The 18,059-nt window shown below is 38.0% G+C and overlaps 2 protein-coding genes across 2 annotated transcripts in view; both read right to left on the reverse strand.

Moving 5' to 3' along the window:
- Nucleotides 1-390: 390 nt before the first annotated feature.
- LOC113653323 (valosin containing protein) lies at nt 391-9,781 on the reverse strand. The gene is made up of 17 exons (XM_027162843.2): nt 9,623-9,781; nt 7,260-7,371; nt 6,225-6,397; nt 5,913-6,055; nt 5,643-5,773; nt 4,651-4,782; nt 4,468-4,570; nt 4,250-4,383; nt 3,933-4,068; nt 3,368-3,480; nt 2,859-3,023; nt 2,650-2,772; nt 2,346-2,558; nt 1,892-2,200; nt 1,555-1,710; nt 1,267-1,421; nt 391-1,072 (listed from the first exon to the last, which is right to left on the reverse strand). The coding sequence occupies exons 1-17, from the start codon at nt 9,637-9,639 to the stop codon at nt 967-969; spliced, it is 2,421 nt and encodes an 806-aa protein (XP_027018644.1). The 5' UTR covers nt 9,640-9,781; the 3' UTR covers nt 391-966.
- Nucleotides 9,782-10,798: 1,017 nt separating this feature from the next.
- Nucleotides 10,799-18,059, reverse strand: part of fancg (FA complementation group G) — a 7,297-nt gene continuing 36 nt past the window's right edge. Inside the window, exons 1-14 of the mRNA XM_027162844.2 lie at nt 17,859-18,059; nt 17,664-17,748; nt 16,729-16,854; nt 16,438-16,628; nt 15,322-15,463; nt 15,101-15,231; nt 14,659-14,805; nt 14,397-14,557; nt 14,201-14,264; nt 12,600-12,925; nt 12,469-12,509; nt 12,091-12,240; nt 11,445-11,559; nt 10,799-11,297 (exon numbers count right to left, since the gene is read on the reverse strand). The exon at nt 17,859-18,059 is cut by the window's right edge and continues 36 nt beyond it. Of these exons, the coding sequence (XP_027018645.2) occupies nt 11,186-11,297; nt 11,445-11,559; nt 12,091-12,240; nt 12,469-12,509; nt 12,600-12,925; nt 14,201-14,264; nt 14,397-14,557; nt 14,659-14,805; nt 15,101-15,231; nt 15,322-15,463; nt 16,438-16,628; nt 16,729-16,854; nt 17,664-17,748; nt 17,859-17,921 (1,854 nt within the window). The 5' untranslated portion in view covers nt 17,922-18,059 and the 3' untranslated portion in view covers nt 10,799-11,185. The remainder of the gene's footprint in view (nt 11,298-11,444; nt 11,560-12,090; nt 12,241-12,468; nt 12,510-12,599; nt 12,926-14,200; nt 14,265-14,396; nt 14,558-14,658; nt 14,806-15,100; nt 15,232-15,321; nt 15,464-16,437; nt 16,629-16,728; nt 16,855-17,663; nt 17,749-17,858) is intronic.

Raw genomic sequence — 18,059 nt, forward strand, 5'->3', positions numbered from 1 at the left:
CAGCAATCCTGCCACATAATTGGAACATGATGGCTTGTTTAAGGTCCAGCTCCACATTTCCTCAGCATATCATCTCCCTAATTCCTAGTGCCCACAACTAAACCTATTTTAAGACATGCACCGAATGAACTTTTACAGTACATTCATAAACGAACATAAGGTTTCAAAGCATACATGTGATCATGCTTTCTACTTTTACAATTTATTAATCATCTAACTCTATGGTTTTTGTTTGGGTTTAATTTACTCTCTTGCCTTAAACTGTCCGTTTTAAGCATAAACCATCATGGCACAGTTTAAAAAAAAAAACAAAAAAAAAACCCTTTTCATCATGATCATGTAGTTGGGAGATACGATGGACCGTTGGATCAGTAAGATATAATTCAGCCCTCAGGATTTTATCATTGTTTAATAACCATTTAAACAAATTAAATACAGTTTATTAATTGTGATTGAACACAATATACACATACTCTGTAGACATCTGACAGTTAGGGGCATTTTGTGAACTTTATTTTTTTTTTATATCATTTTCAAACTTGTATTACATATGCTACATTCATAAAAAATGAAGTTATTAGCCATTACCTTCCCCCCATTTTGTAATCTTTCAAGAGGTTAGCATTAAATCCTGCTGCTAAAGCTGCTTGTAGAGATTGAGAAGTGAAGAATGAATGAAGCCAGTCTACCAGGAGTATTTATTATTTCAACAGGCCCCCACCAACAGTACATCAGGATCAAGGAACTGCAATAATAATCCTGTCACAAACCAGAGCAAAATACAAGCAGCTACATGCTTTTTTTTTCCCCAACAGGGAGGAGAGAATAGAGGAGGATAATATATAAAAAAGGAACAAAACATCAAAGAAGCACATAGTCCTAAAAATGTGGAATTTAACAGGGTTTCTTCTTTGTACATGGTGGTCTGTACTGAAGAGATCAGCCATGTGGTCACGTTTATTCAAATTATCCGTAAAGGTCATCGTCGTTGTCCTCGTTAAAGACGTTCCCGCCGCTGCCACCTGCAGAACCTTGGCTTGGTCCACCTCCTCCCTGATTACCGGAAGGGAATCTAAGACAGAACAAAAAGGACTTCGTTATCAAGTGCCAGATTGGAGCTGGAAATTTCAAGGAAAGAACTAAAAGGCCCTAAATATCTTCTACCTTCTACTTAGCTTGTTCTTCTACCAGTTGAATTGACCGCAAAATATTTTAAAATGAATTGCTTCTTCTTAAGGTAGCATTCTGGGCAAAAAAGAGTTTTACCTGAAGCTGCCGAAGCCTCTGCTTTGCTGCAGTGTCTGTGCAAACATCTCGTATTTGCGAATGTCGTTGTCACTGACAGAGCGACGGGCGAAACGCATTGCCTCCTCAAAGTGGTCCTTCCTGATCTCAGGCACTGGGTCGTCCTCCTCCACCTCCTGAATATATATATAAAACAGAAGAATGTGTATAACCGCTAAACGCAAAACAATATCACTGAATTGACATCATGGTTAAAGGGAAGTTGGGTGTTAAAAAAAATTTCAATAAATAAAAATAAAAAATACCCACCATGGCTGATGGGTTTGTCTGCCTCTCACGTTCCCTCCTGATCTCGTTCTCGATAGACTCACGAATAGCCAGTTTACAGGCTCTCTGGCAAATTTCTGTCAAGTCAGCTCCAGAGAAGCCGTTGGTCATCTTGGCCAAGTAGTCCAGATCTACATCCTGGGGTCAGAAGACGCAAGGTTACCCAAAAAAATAAAAACATACGCAAAGGCTTCCGCTCTGACAATGTTTTTAAATGAGTGCTAAGTTATTGCTACTTTCAGGACATCTTTTAAAACTAGGTATCTGTAAAACTACACAGGATGAATTAAGCCCTGAATAACTGTTGTGGTTTTATGACCTTTGCGATTGGAGACTTCCTGAGGTTAGCTTTAAGGATGGCCATGCGGGATTTCTCATCGGGCAGTGGGATATAGATAAGCTGGTCCAAGCGGCCAGGCCTGAGGATGGCAGGGTCAATAATATCCGGCCTGTTGGTGGCACCAATGATGAAGACATTCTTCTTGCTGGACATGCCATCCATCTCGGTCAGGATCTGGTTAATGACACGGTCAGCTGCTCCACCACCATCACCAACGCTTCCACCACGGGCTTTAGCAATGGAGTCCAGCTCATCAAAGAAGAGAACACAGGGGGCAGCTTGACGAGCCTGGGGGAATCATTTTTTAAAAAAAAAACGATAATGATCTTGAATGTTAAAGGAATGTAGAACTAATAAAAAAACTTATTATAATCTGTTCAAAATAAGCAGCACAACAGCAATAATTTACCCTCTAGATGCAATTTTCTCTCACCTTATCAAAGATTTCTCGAACATTAGCCTCAGATTCTCCAAACCACATGGTTAGCAGTTCAGGACCTTTGATGGAAATGAAGTTGGCCTGGCACTCATTTGCAATGGCCTTGGCCAGGAGGGTTTTACCACAACCTGGCGGCCCATAGAACAACACACCCTTAGATGGGGTCATTCCAAACTTCAGGAATTTGTCTGGATGCTCCACTGGGTACTGAAAGGAAAAAGAGAAACATTACTTTCCCCGACAAGATTGTTAATTCTTACAAAGTCCCAAGAACCTGCAAGGAGGCAAGATGGATTACCTGCACCAGTTCCTGCAGTTCTCTCTTGACATCATCCAGTCCACCAATGTCCTCCCAGTTGATGTTGGGCACCTCCACCACAGTCTCACGCAGGGCTGATGGGTTGCTCTGGCTCAGGGCCCACTGCAAAGCAACACCAATGTCTTAAGTTTCCATGTTATTTAACTTCATTTTGTGATTATAGTACAGACTAGAATAAGTCTTCATACCCTAAAGTCATCCATGGTGACAGCCAGGGAATTCATGACCTCTGCATCAATCGTCTCGTCCTCCAAGTCAATGAGGTCCATCTTCTTGCGGATGGCCTGCAGTGCCGCCTCTGAGCACAGGGCAGCCAAATCAGCACCAACATGACCGTGGGTCTCGTTGGCAACCTGTACACCACACATCATTGATTAGCAGTGAAAGCACCAATAATTCATATAAAACGCTGAAATAAAAGTAACAATGTTCTGTGGCCAAGTATTCCATCATGGTCTAAATGCATTACATAGTTCATGTCTGCATCTTTTAAAGGTTAAGAAAATAGACAATAATAATTACTGCTATCAAACGGCTCAATTTTCCTTCACCAGAAAATGACATCAAGCTCTTAGCTTAAATAAACCTATTTAATGGTATGTTTATCCATTAGTGTCATTAGATTTTTTGTACACGTCTTGTTACTAAACACAAATGACTACCCAGTATATTCACGGTCATAGGACAAGACACAAACCTGCTCTAGGTCAACATCATCAGCCAGCTTCATGTTCTTGGTGTGGATCTGCAGGATTTCCAGTCTGCCTGTAGCATCGGGAATGCCAATGTCCACCTCTCTGTCAAAGCGTCCTGTAAGAGGTGAGATGTGGTAGCTTAGTGTTTAAGGTGTTGGAATATTGATCAGAACATTGTGAATTTGAATCCCAGGTCTACCAAACTACCACTGCTGAGCAAGAACCTTAACCCTCAATGGCTCATTGGACGTCTGCCAAATGCCATAAATGATAAAATGTAATAAAAAAAAGTCAGTCATCCTATAATAAAACGCGTCTTCCAAATTATCAAGAAAATTCTTTCCTTCAAAACAAGAAGTCGCCTGAACTACAGGGCTTGGCATTCAGTCAGAGAAGCAGGAACATGATGAAATTAACCATTTCTTTTAGACCCTTTTTCCAGCTCTAGGAGATCCACAACAAACCATAAGAATTTTTTTAAAAATTATATCACTAGATTACCCCAACATTCAACACACACAATTTGACAGCACATAGCACACGTTGATGAAAGAATCTCAATCTCACCGAATCTCCTGAGAGCTGGGTCGATGCTGTTGGGTCTGTTGGTGGCAGCCATGACGATGACGTGAGCCCGCTGCTTCAGCCCGTCCATCAGGGTGAGCAGCTGAGACACGATGCGCCTCTCTACTTCACCATGAGTCTGAGAAGACAGATCGGATTACTGCATCACAGAAATGTCCACTGCTCGATACAGGACCACAAAACGCAGCCCTTTATACCATCTCAAAACTAAAACCCCACAAAACTAGCACATCAAGCCATAAAATATGCATTTCATCAAGAGTGGAGGCAATAATTAACCTAACATTACAGTTTCTCACCTTCTCTCTCTTGGGTGCAATAGCATCCAATTCATCAATGAAGATGATGGCAGGAGCGTTCTTCTCAGCTTCTTCAAAAGCTTTACGCAGGTTGCTCTCGGATTCACCGGCCAGTTTGCTCATAATTTCAGGGCCTACGAAGGTGAAAAAAAGTAACGTTACAATATCTACAGATTAAATCCCTTAAAATTAGGACTTGATCGTTCATAATTTTGTACCATTGATCAGGAAGAAGAATGCTCCAGTTTCATTTGCAACAGCACGAGCAATCAGAGTTTTTCCAGTTCCAGGGGGTCCGTACAGAAGAATACCACGAGGAGGCTGAGTTACAAAATACATTGATTAATAAAATCACTCAAATCCATGATCAAAAATGTGTCTTAAAATACTCGGTCCCTTACTTTCACACCGATGGCCTTGAAGAGTGCTGGGTGTCTGAGTGGCAGCTCCACCATTTCTTTGATCTGAGCCAGCTGCTTCCTCACACCTCCAATGTCATCATAGCCTACTTCATTCAGGGATTCTTCTTCATCCTGTCGACAAAAATCACATTCGTGTTTAATGTATATACTTTACGTTTTTTAAAAAGATCACCACAAATGCACATCATATTCCAACATTGCATTGCCAACAAAATTACACCCAAAAAAAAAAAAGGTGTTCAAAAGTCTGTCAATTTCTAGCAACGATGAGGCCAGAGAGCTCCAGAGAGTTTAAAAACCTGTGGCCAGATTTTACTTTTGGTTGTCATTTTGGGTTTAATACTGGTGAAATGTAGCAGTTTAATAGACACGACAAGACAGAGCTGTGTTGGACCTTTGATCCAACGCCTGCTAAGATTTATGATCTTGTAGGTGTGTAACCAGTTGCCTAATACTTAAAAGCCTTCACCCACAAGGCAGTTTCTGAAGGATGATATTAAATAGTGGAAACAAATCTCATCGGTGCTTAAGACATTGTTTAGAGATTCTGATTGAACATGTCTTGACTACTGTAGGTTCCTTGTGTTCTGTACAATTAATGTGCTCACACTGCTGGAAAAATAAATAAATAAATGAATAACAATCCTAGTGTAATACAATGCAAACATATTTCAACGTGTTCTTGCAAGGATGTTATTTCAAAGCATAAATAAATGTAAGATAATTTGTCATTTCCATTTAATGAAAAATGTTCAGATTTTGAGACATTTAAGTATCTACAGTTCTTGCTTACTCGTCCCTTCTTCAGAACTACTACTAAATGTAAAGGTTCCCTGCATCTCCCCTAGAGACCACAGGGGCTTAGGTTTCAGTAGATGCTACTATTAAAATTAGCTGGATCTATGCAGGAAAGTAAGTTTCCATAATTATGGTCAAGATGATGCAGATACTGAACTTTTATTAACCCATACCTCACGCTTAATAGGTTCTCCTTCACAGTGAATGACAGTGTCTGGAGCCACAATACAGTAGGGACTAGGGTCAGTCTCCACCACTTTAAACTCAACAGCACGCATGCCTCCTCTGACCAGGAAGATATCACCTATTGAGGGGGGGCGAAAAAAGGAAGAAAAACAATAAATGAAAACATGCAATTGCAAGTGCTTTGTTAAGAGAAGGCAATAAAACTGATCGTGTATAAATGCATAATAGAAGGAAAAGAAGGAGGAGTTATTGTTTACCTTTACGGATTGGTCGGTAAGCCTCTAGGAAGTAAGGCTTCAGGTAGACCTCAAATAAGTTGCCAGTGATTCCCTCCACTGTGTCATCAATGGGCAGAACATGGATGCGTTTCCCATACTTCACATCTGGGCATGGCTGAATGCTAACAAATAACAGACGTTAACAAATAAATATGTTAAAAAAAAAATCTAGGAAATTTATGCACAAAGGATATCTTTACACAGTTATTGAATACATGACTAACGTTTTTAAGTGTAGTATTGCAAAAACAAACTTTCTGAAGAATATTTACAAAGAGACAGTTGGGTTACCTGATGACATCACCGAGACGAACCCTGAGGTTATTGCGCACCACCCTGTTCATACGCACTTTCTCATCAGAGCAGCTATCATCTGACAGTACGATGCAAACGGTCTCCCTCCTTTTCTTGCCCTTCATCAGCACAGTGTCCCCCCTGAAAAGCTGAAGCTCATCCATCTTGGCCTGCAATTGAGACACATCGCATTAAAACCGGGGGCTCGGTTAACACCTAAACATCCATCTGAGGTGATGTGATCACATGTGGAAAATGCCTGCTGATGACATTCTGTGCTTTCTTCCAGTCTCCAATGACTGATCAGATTTCATGACTAAGCATTCCTTTATTTTGCCTGTGAAGGTGGTTAGTAGCTTAAGCAAATTCTGGATTAAATCATACTTTCAAGAGTGGGGATTCTTTTAAACCCCCCCCATTTACCTTCACTCAAGTAGTTTATTAAAAGGCAAAAATTCAGTTTTACCTTGTTAAATTTAAACAATACGTTTTTGTCTGAATCCCAAATGGTGTTCTATTGGGCATAAAACTTAGACACTATCACGTAAATACCATCATAAGAGATTATATTAAAGCCATTTAGGATTCTGCCTAGGTAAATGTAAAGAAATAAAACAGCAATATTCACCGATATTGGTATATTGTATAATTTTAGTTTTCACAGACTCATTAGTATTCAAATTTTTGAAATACTAAATATTTAAATTTTACAACAAACAATAGCTAGAAAAAAAAAGCATTGAAAATAGCTAATAATGGGATTGCAAAGCTGTCGTTTACTTTTCCTTTTAATGAACAAAGTCAATTTTAGTTGCATCATGATACACAATGTATTAATGTTTTGTAATGTAATTAATGTAATGTTTTGCAGACATACGGGTTCCTGATTGGATCCTTGTACATCTCCAAGATCCAAGAATTTGACACACACGCACTTTGCTTGTGATCAAGCCAAGATGCGTGTTAATATCAGATTTAATAAATGTAGAATTTAAGACCAAAAAAAGACCATTCTGTTGTGTAAGGGTATACCTGAGAGAGGGAGACCACACTGTTATCTTCATTGATGGATTCATCAACAATCAACCTGTTAGGTCTGCTCTTTTGTTTTAGAATAGCAGTAGAAAGGTCATCGTTTTTAGATCTGTTTGGGAGGAAAGGGTACAGGATTGAATATTATTCACATACTCGCCAACAAACAAGGATATAAATTAACAGACTCCAGGAGATAAAAGATCAGAACTTGGCAAGTTCAGCAGCCTATTTCACCGAAAATGAAAATGAAAGATGTGACTATTTATATACATGAAGTAAAAAACAGGAACACATCATCCGTGTATGCTACACACACTACTGCTGCTGCATATTGTACAAAAAGCATAATATTGCACAGTATTATTTGCACTACCATGCACTTCTCACACTATGTACATAACCGATCAGTCACATTATGTATTTCATATGCAATACATTGTGTCTATTGCTTCACCTCTGCATTGTCTTATATAGTGTTAATTATGTCTATACTTTTGAGAGTCACAAAAAGCTGGAACCAAATTCCTTGTGCAAGTGAACACACTTGGGTAATAAACCAGATTATTTTTCTGATTCTGACAAGAGACACTTGGCCAATAAACCTGATCCTGGTTCTGACAAAAGACAACACTTAGTTTCATTCCGCTGTTTACTCAAATGCACAAGCTTATTTTATTAAAACGAAAACATTTGTGTAAAATCCACGTGTGACACTAAGAGGGCTGTTTTATGCAGATCGTGATCGACTCTAGACGTTTCTTCTCGAGAAATCCGAATCTGATCGGTGAACCGAGTCAAATAATCCGATTCACTGAAAAGAGCCAACTTCCAAACGGATCACTTTTTTTTAGCAAGACTCTACAGACGCGTATTAACGAATAACATTACGCATGCCATGAGCTCTGCCTGTGCGTTGTTAAGTAGTTTTTACTCATTCTGATAACTAATCCCTTCCTTTAACACGCTTGAATACGCAGAAAACACCAACATGCAGCAATATGATTCTCTTTATTCCTGTAAATAAATCGGTGTTGGTCAGGCTGTCTTATTCACACAGCAAGAATTCTACCAGATTAATTACTGATTATATTACACTATAAGGATACACATCTTGAAACAAAAACAGCTTATACGTGTAGGAAATCGGCTTCTTTACAAACTATTGAAGTGTCGTTCAGGAGCGAGTCGACTCTTAAGCGGACGTTGAAGAGTCGACTCGTTAGTGGACGAAACAGGAGTAGTTTGTAAAGTAGTCTCTTTACACACCGGGCTAAATGGCGCAGTAAACCTGCACGGTCGACATGTACAGCGGATATTCACCGCAATGATCACCATCCGACTCGGTATTGGGTTGGATAACGAATAAATCAAGTGTAAAAAAAACCGTGTTCTGTTACACGTTTAACTAAACACATTTACTAACGGTCCTAGAGGTTCGAGGCCCTTCTATGTGAACAAAACTGTCAACAGCTAGCAAGTATTAGCATTAGCTAAAGTGCTAACGAGCCGATTCTGAACGCACGAATAAATAGTAATAAATAACGTGATATTACGGCAACACGAACGTGTAAATCGTATTTCTAGATGTCTAATTATGCCGAACGACTACGAGATACTTTTAATCTACAATCTGTATTAAAACCCGAGCCGTGTCCGTTTTGCCCGAATGACACAGCAAATGTTACAACATGAGCTAAAGCAGATAGCAACAACTACACGGAGACAGAAAAATATCGGGTACGAAAACGGAGCAGTTTGATGTGTTTATTAAACGGAGTAAATTATCGCCATGAACTCGACGTTCATGAGCAAAATGTTAAACACTGCATCAGTCGGAGGAGATACGTGTTAGTAAGATGTATTTATATATATAAAAAATAAATAAGCGTTGACGCGAACGAGCGAATAAACGAACAGGGACACGGCTAGTTAGTGTAAAATATATTTGTTAGAAATAAACAAAAAGATATGATCTGATGTTAGTAGGTTTGGACACTCGGCCAAACAATGACTTCTCATATGACAAACATGCTTAATGCCGGTAGGCCAAAGCCTTACTGAGAATGACTCAGTGTCTGCTAGCTAAAGAAGCTAATCAAGCTAACGCGTTAACGGTCCGTCTCTGTTAGGATACTCTATTTACAGACAAAATCAGAGACAAAACTCAAATTAAAAGTATTATCTAGATATAAATCTTTATTTTATGTCGTTTATGAGTAAATTAGCTTTGTGTTTTATTTGTTCTATCCTCGCCATCATCGGCTCCAGTGGCTAGCTCAGTGTTAGCGGCTAAACTGCGACGGTTGCTAACGAACATGCTAAATAACAGTTAATATACACAATGCTATAGTTTTACTTACTCTCCGCCCGAAGCCATCCTCCCCGTGAGACGCTATAAATAATACGTAGAAAAAAAGGTAGCTTTATTAAAGAGTCAACTCCAACAATCCGGACAGGACTTTACGTCTGAACTGAGTTCCAAAACGTCAGCTTAGCTTGCTAACATCATCTGAGGAGAACTATGTGCACGCCCACCGACTGATGAGCCAATCAGAGACCCGAGCGTAAAGGTCAAGTTGGAGAACTCGCGAATCAGAAGGCGCCGATTACAGCACTGAGCCATCACTAGGTCAAGTTCAGAGTAAAATTGAGTGAGGATGCAGGCTTTAGGGTCGTGGTTCAAACATGTAAACATCGCCGATGTGGTAACACCAAAGACCTAGCACGAAAATATCAGTCTATGAAACAGTAGATGATTTTTTTTAAAGCCAATCTGTGATCATTAGCTCACCAGCAGTCATGCAAATAATATTATTAAGCTTGTTATTGCACTGTTTGCAAGCTGCCTTTATCAATATGGCTAAAAATGTAAGGAAACCTGACCAACACAGCCCATATTTGGTGCTAAGAGTTACAGCACACAATTATATGTGATGTCTTGTATGCTGTAGAATTACAACTTTCCTTCTTTGGATGTAAGAGGCCCAAATCTGTCGAGCATGACAATTCCCTATGTACAGTCTGAGGACTATAAAGACAAGGATAAATGTGTGTCCTGTTGAGCCACACTGAACAACTTTGGGATGAAATCAAACACCAGGCCCTCTGACCCACTGACAGTGCCTGACCTCACTAATACTCTTGTGGATGAATTAACACACAACCCTCAAAGCCATCCTCCAAAATCTAGTGGAAAAAACCTCCTAAAAGTGTGGAGGTTATTATACCAGTACCATTTGGGTGTGATGATCAGGCGTGCACATACATTTTGTCATATATTGTACATTTCTAAATCAGTAGCATGCATACTCAGTTTTAAAATTAATTACCATACATATACAGGGTATTGAAGTTACTTCTTAGAATAGGTATGCTGTATAAATATGATAAATAGTAACAATAACCTTTAAACAGACAATGAGGCATGGCCAGATTCTACTTTATATTTTTGATACAATAATGAACAAGTTGATACCCAGAACTAAACTCCTATCCCCATTACAGACCCTTATGATGATATGCCATACACACCCTGGTGACAAAGCATGACCTTTATTCTAACACTACCAGCGTGTATTTCCAAAGTATTTACAATTTTTAGGTATTACACATTTTATACATTCCACATGTTCAAAAAAACAAAAAACAAAACTGGCAGCAGCTAAGGCAGCATGTAGGGCGGATGGCTTGATGTGCCCGAATCAAGTGTTTTTTTTTTTTTTTTAATATTATTTCCACATATGCTTAGGTTTCATTTATCCTCCCTTTTCATGCCACTCATCAGAAATATTGGTATAGTATGTAGCTCTGTGGTGTGTGTGGCTGTGTATTTGTGTTGCTCTATGATGAATGACAAGGACAAATAATAATCAAGCAAAAGTCATTAAGAAAATGTCCAGAAGGTATAGATTAATGCAGTTTTACTATGTTGTTACAAAACTATTCTGTACAAATTCTTCCATTTTCTTCTGCAGGCTGCTCTGGTCAAAACATGTAGGATCCTCATGCCATGTTTGCAGATACAAGGGCAGAACTCTGAAATACAGAGCAAAAAATGAATAATGCATTGCCTTCCATGAAAGTATCAACAAAGGACCAGTTACAACCAGTACTAAGCCAGTGTTTAATTATATTGCAATTACGTACAATATATACATGCAAAAAAGTCACATATTAGCTTACACTGGTGTTGATGATTGTGTGGAATTAAGTATGTGTCCCCACATGGCCGCCGCCTCCTGTTTGCGGTCCAGCCTCCACAACACCTCCACTAGCCACATTTCAGTGTTCCTGCATCCTGGGGAAATAAGAACCAATGCATCATCTGGTTGAGAATAATTATCCCTAGTGATTATGCCATTCAGAAGCAGAAGAGTTGGCGTTGCTGTAGCACATCGATTTTTAGATTGGAAAATATGATTATGATGGGGTGGTGGTGAGTTGGTAGCCAAGTGCCTAAGATGTTGGACTATCAATCAGTAGGCAGCAAGCTCGAACCCCAGTTCCACCAAGCTGCCACCACCTGACCCCCGAGCAAGGTCCCCAACCCCCCAGCCGTACAAAATGAGATAAAACATAAATTGCTCTGTATAAGGGCATCTGCCAAATGCAATAAATGTAATGTAATCAAAATTATACACATTTATATTGGACAAAATTGAACGTTAAACCACAAATATATAATGTAGTTAATTTTCCCTTGAGTTATTTTGACTTCTTTTATTTATATATAAGCAATAAATGGTACATAACCTACTTATAACAAAATGAAACCGACTGTAACATCAGTTGAGTGACAGGTATTTTAGTAGCGGAAGAAATATTTTACCTGGCGTGGCCTGAAGACTGAGCTGAAAGTCCCTTAAAGCCTCTTTCAACTGCTCCATTTCTACAAAACACACAGCTCTAAATGCAAACACTTTTCCTTTCAGAGCTTCCAGGAACATCACTGTGTCATCAACAGCTCCTCCATCAGCTCCTGCCAGAAATATTTTAATTTCATTAAGTGACTGAATTTATTAGAAGACATCCCAGATTCATTAACCGGACACAGCAATCACATTATATATTGTACACACAGGATACACATAATAAGAAACAAATGTAAAGTGATTTAGATCACCATTTACTGGGCACTAAGAAAAATTAGATTGCTTGACAAGTCTATTTCTCTTCATGATGTAAGACAAGGTGTTAAGCCTCTTACCATTCTGTATAATGCGCACTTTCACCAATTGATTGATTGCTCTACAAATCAAATGCACAAAACATGTCATGAATAAGAGAAGCAAAATAAATGACAAAAATCTATTCAAACAGTTTCTAAATATGCTTTACCTAGTAAAATTAGTCAATGCCTCTTTTGTGTCTTTGAGATGTAAATGCGCCTGCCCTTGGAGGAAGTAAGCAGCTCCAGACCAAAGCACACACTGCAGCTTCTCCTCTGGAGCATCAACTTCCAACATCAGATTTAGGAATTCTCTGGAAACTGCCAGAGATGGCGTGATCGACAATCTCTCTGGGATGAGGTCAACAGTTTTAGCAATGACCTCCTCACAAACGACAAGGGCATCCCAAACCTGTTTGGCTTTTAACAGGGCAAATGCTGCTTCAAGGTAGACCACTGGAAGTCTAGGAAGTGACAAGCCATCGTCCACAGGAATCTACATTGATTATATATATACACACACAGTTAGGCCCATATATATTTGGACACAGGCACAATTTTCATATTTTTGGCTTTGTATGCCACCAGAATAAAATGAAAATGAAAAAAACAAACAAACAAACAAACAAAAAAAAAAAAACATGCTTTTGAATAGCAGACGTTCAGCTTTAATTCAAGGGGTTAAACAAAAATATCAAGTAAAAGATTCAGGAACTGCAACTATTTCTATTTTTTATTTATTATAATTTATTTTTATTCATAGTCCCCCCATTTTCAGGGGCTCAAAAGTATTTGGACAAATGAGTATAATCATAAATAAAATGTTCATTTTTAATATTTTGTTGAAAATCCTTTGCAAGCAATGACTGCCTGAAGTCTGGAGCCCATGGACATCACCAGAGACTGGGTTTCCTCCTTTTCTGATGCTTTGCCAGGCCTTAACTGCAGCTGTCTTCAGTTGATGTTCGTGGGTCTTTCTGCCTTTAGTTTTGCCTTCAGAAAGTGAAATACATGTTCAATCAGGTTGAGATCAGTTGATTGACTCCTCCATTGCAGAATATTCCAATTCTCATTAAGTCTTCTCTTGATTGTAGACTTTGTAGACAGAATGACACGCCTACCTCCTGGAGAGTGTTCTTCACTTGGCTGGATGTTGTGACTGGGTTTTGCCATGGAGATGATCCTGCCATTATCTACTACTGTTGTCTTCCGTGGATGGCCAGGCCTTTTTATGTTGCTGAGCTCACCATTGCATTCTTTATTCTCAGAATGTACCAAACTGTTGATCGGGCCACTCCTAATGTTCCTGTTATCTCTCTGATGGATTTGCTTTGTTTTTGAAGCCTAATGATGGCCTGTTTGAAGTGCTACTTTGAATGCATGATGTAGGTTCACAGCAACAGATTCCAATGTGCAAATACCACACTTAAAATTAACTCCAGACCTTTTACCTGCATAATTGATAAAGAAATAATGAAGGAATAGCCTACACCTCTCCATGAAACAGCTTTTGATTCAATTGTCCAATTACTTTTGGTTCCTTGATAAAGGGTGGGTGCCTACTGTTGTTAAATACCTAAAAAAATAAAAATAAAAAAAAATAAAAAAAAATTGTGCCTGTGTCCAAATATATATGGTGGTAGGTATATATATATATATATATATATATATATATATATATATATATATATATATATATATATATATGAGAGAGAGGGAGAATACCCTATTCGGAAAATCATAAATAACATCCCTGAAATAATCGACTTACTTGATTAGAGTCTGACTGTAAAGAAGCCAAGAGGTCGAGATAATATTCAGCTCCTTCTGAAGCTCTGATGAAAAATTAGACATCCATATTTGAGGTTTTAAAAGGTCACGAGAGCACAGAACCGTCAGTATGCATTTATAAGAAGTTTAAAGAAGGATTCCTTCCTATCCTCTGGTCTGAATGTTAGTGCACTGACCTGTCATTGAGCACACACCTGTGCCCCAGAGTGTGTAATATGTGAAGAGGAGACGGAATTTGGCAGATGAATCCGATCTGTTTACTACCAAGCAGAATATCAGGAGAGATCAATGGCATTGATGTACTTGATGGATTGCTCTCGGCATGCAACATTACAGCCTGTAAACAGTATAAACACAAATAAAGAAAAAACACAGGTTTATTCTATTTTTATTAGCCACCCCTATGGTTTATATTTCATCTGTTGTAAGATCGCTTACCGAGTGCAGGAGATGCAATGCCTCCATTTCTGCATTAGTGTTACCCAGCTGCCTATATATTAATGAGCTCTGATAAAGGGCCCTGTGGCAGTTAAAGTCCACTTCCAAGGCCTTTCTGTAATACTGAAGGGCACACTGGGGCTGTTGCTGAAAACAGAAATATTTCTATCCAAATGTTTCACGAACTTTAAACAAATATATATGAAAAGCTGGCAATCAATCAATGACATCAATATTCATGTTGATTTATTACAATATCCTGAACAGACATGACAAAATTACATCATCAATTCACTACTCAAATGCCTTTTCTAGCTGTCATGGTAACCAGGAAAGATTTGTGGCTGACATAACTCCTTAACCAGCTAACCAACAATCCTTGCTAAAATAAAAGTGAGAGTGAATAAATTTGTGGAGATTTTGCAGTATTGTAACTTCTTACCAGCTTGGCAAAGCAAAAGCCTGTGAGCATGTGAACATGAGCCAAGAGAGCTCTCGGTGATGACTGAGTGCTGGCTTCCTGCAAAGCCATGAGGGCCTCCATATATTTCTCTTCCTTTATCTGCTCCACTCCTAAGATATATAAATATACATTATTATATTACTCATATGAACAGATTTCTTCTCTGATTTTCACTGGTGGACAAAGTTTAGTCGACATACCATTAGAAATAAAAGTGCATACATGCAGAAGCTCCTTAAGGTCTTTGGTTGCTAAAGCAACGAGCAGGGAGGCATCTTCTTCCATACAGAAGGTAAGGTTTTGAATTTCTGCAAGCAGATCCTTTGATAGTGTGCTCTGTTTCTGGATGAACAAGCAAAATGGTTCAAATATTGCAACCAACCAACCAACCAACCAAACAAACAAACCCCCCAAAATTAAACGAAAACAAATAAAGATCTCTGTCTGAGGTAAAGCTAATCAATATTAAGAAATCATAAGTAACTACACAGGAAATGTAAAATAAATGTGACATCAAGTGTGAAATACAGTGGCAGGATATTTAAGGGTTATTGATAAATTTAGGGATTTACAGACACACACCACCATGACACACACCTCCATTCATTGGTCATTCTATTTGGTCCACCTACCATTTAGATCACTGGACATATTTCCCCTTTAAGATCAGAAAACAAATGTCTATGATTGTTAACATGGCACAGAAAATGATCATGAAACTAGAGAAATAGCTTCCTGAGATGAATGTGGTTTTTAACATGCAGAAAGCTCAGCAGATCTTCAGAGAGCCTTCCCATTCTTTTTTCCAATGAATTTGACAAGCTTTCCTCTATGATGTGATTATAGGATACTTATAGCCAATAAAATAGCCAATATTTTTAGGAATGATTTTATTCCACTAGCTTTTGCTTGGATGCATTCTTAAATATGATTTTTAAAGAATATATTTATTTATACTGACTACCTCACTGCACCTAATAACAAGACACTGAACCTCCTTTATTTTTTTGTGCCTCATTTCCTGTTTTCCTCTTCTGTCTCATTTTCTGAACACATCTCAGTGTGTGTAAACCAACCACAATTTTTACCTACATGGACAATAAACGTATAAATAAAGTTGTAGGCTATTGTCTGAAGGATCATAGATGCTATATATATTATATAACAAATGCATTATAATGTATAACTATGAATGTTATAACGGCTAATGCCCATGCACCATTGACCTTTCAACACTGTCTTTAATTTGCCATGTGAATGGCCATGTCTTTTGTCTTGCTCTATTGCTGCGAGATGTTATCTTTTACATTACATACTTTGTGATTAACCTGCAGAAGCAAATGTAGGATTTCTTCATAGTGGCCTTCTGAGAGCCAGACTGCCCACTGAACCAGCAGAAGTTTTTGGATCCACGGCTCATAAACTGTACCACCAAAAGTCCTCAGCACTGCATGCCATAAAGGAGCCAAATCATAACTGGGCACCTGCTTACAAACAGCCTCTAAAGCTAAAAATCATAGCAGAGAACACAGCAACATTTTCAGAAATGTAAATCTTTCCTGTACTGTACATTATTTTCCAATAACAATAAACATGAGAGGCTTCACCTCTTACTAAGATATTGGTGATGTAGTCCTTTGTCTCATTCGGTGTGCCGCAACTCAGTGAAAATAGTAAAGTGTTGTATATAACAGTAATCTCAAGCTTAAGGTGTACTGTTTGGGCTGGCACACCTGTTGAAGAAAAAAAAATCTTTGGTTTTAAACATGCTTAGTATGATGCTGTGCATGACTGGGGGGGCAAAGGTGGAGAGCTGCCACCCTTGAAATAAGTTATATATACATATATATATATATATATATATATATGCATGTATGTGTGTGTATGTGAATGAATATATATATATATATATATATATATATATATATATATATATATATATATATATATATATATATATATATTCATTCATTCATTCACATACACACACATACATGCATATATATATATAGTAATTACTACAGTAATTTATATATAGTTTATATATAGACACACACACACATATATATATATATATAGTCTATAAATATATATGTATGTATGTATGTACATGTATATATATATATATATATATATATATACACACACACACACATATATGTATATACATACATACATGTACATACATACATGTGCATACATATACATACATACATGTACATACATATACATATACATATATATATATATATATATATATATATATATATATATATATATATATATATGTATATTACTGTAGTGCTGAAGGTATTTTAAGCAATTCCCTTTTAACTGACTACTAGGTCAACTTATTGTCAGTTTAGAGGTTTATTGTCATTACTTGATCATTATATTAACACTGTGTTAATAATACATTGACATCTTGTCATGTGTCCATCTCTGCCACCCCAAGTTAAAAAAATAACTAGTTAAACTAGGACTAGTTAACCTGTTGGTTATTTTACTCAGAACGTTACAGACTATAAAATATAACTGGCACCTTGAACTTTGTGTTGCAGTTTCAGACACTCTGTATAACACTGTTTCCTCAGGTCCTGAGGAGGCTGCTGGTGAGCTTCATAATCCTGAAATTAAACATCATACAACTTCTTATCAAATGAAGAACTTTTGTGAACTCTGTAGGGAATAATTTGGTATTCACTCTAATGCAGTTAGCTAAAGGAGCTAATGCTACCTTCCACTTTTTGGTGATGTTGTTATTCTCTTCGGTCCATTTGTCAATCAGATTCGAAGGCATATCTTAGTAGAATTACCACGGTTCAACGACACAGACTTTTATATTAAAATCCGAGAGTAAATGAAAATATTTTAGCTCATGATTGGAACTTTCCCTGTAGTTACCGTTTTCCCTCCCTGAGCTCTACTACACATGCGT

This window comes from Tachysurus fulvidraco, chromosome 9 (genome assembly GCF_022655615.1).
Source record: "Tachysurus fulvidraco isolate hzauxx_2018 chromosome 9, HZAU_PFXX_2.0, whole genome shotgun sequence".
NCBI lineage: Eukaryota > Metazoa > Chordata > Actinopteri > Siluriformes > Bagridae > Tachysurus > Tachysurus fulvidraco.

Coding starts and splice junctions, on each gene's coding strand:
- LOC113653323 (XM_027162843.2), bottom strand. Junction 4,571..4,650: donor TCAAGGCCATCGGTGTGAAA/GTAAGGGACCGA, acceptor TTTGTAACTCAG/CCTCCTCGTGGTATTCTTCT. Junction 3,481..3,932: donor CCCAGCTCTCAGGAGATTCG/GTGAGATTGAGA, acceptor CACCTCTTACAG/GACGCTTTGACAGAGAGGTG.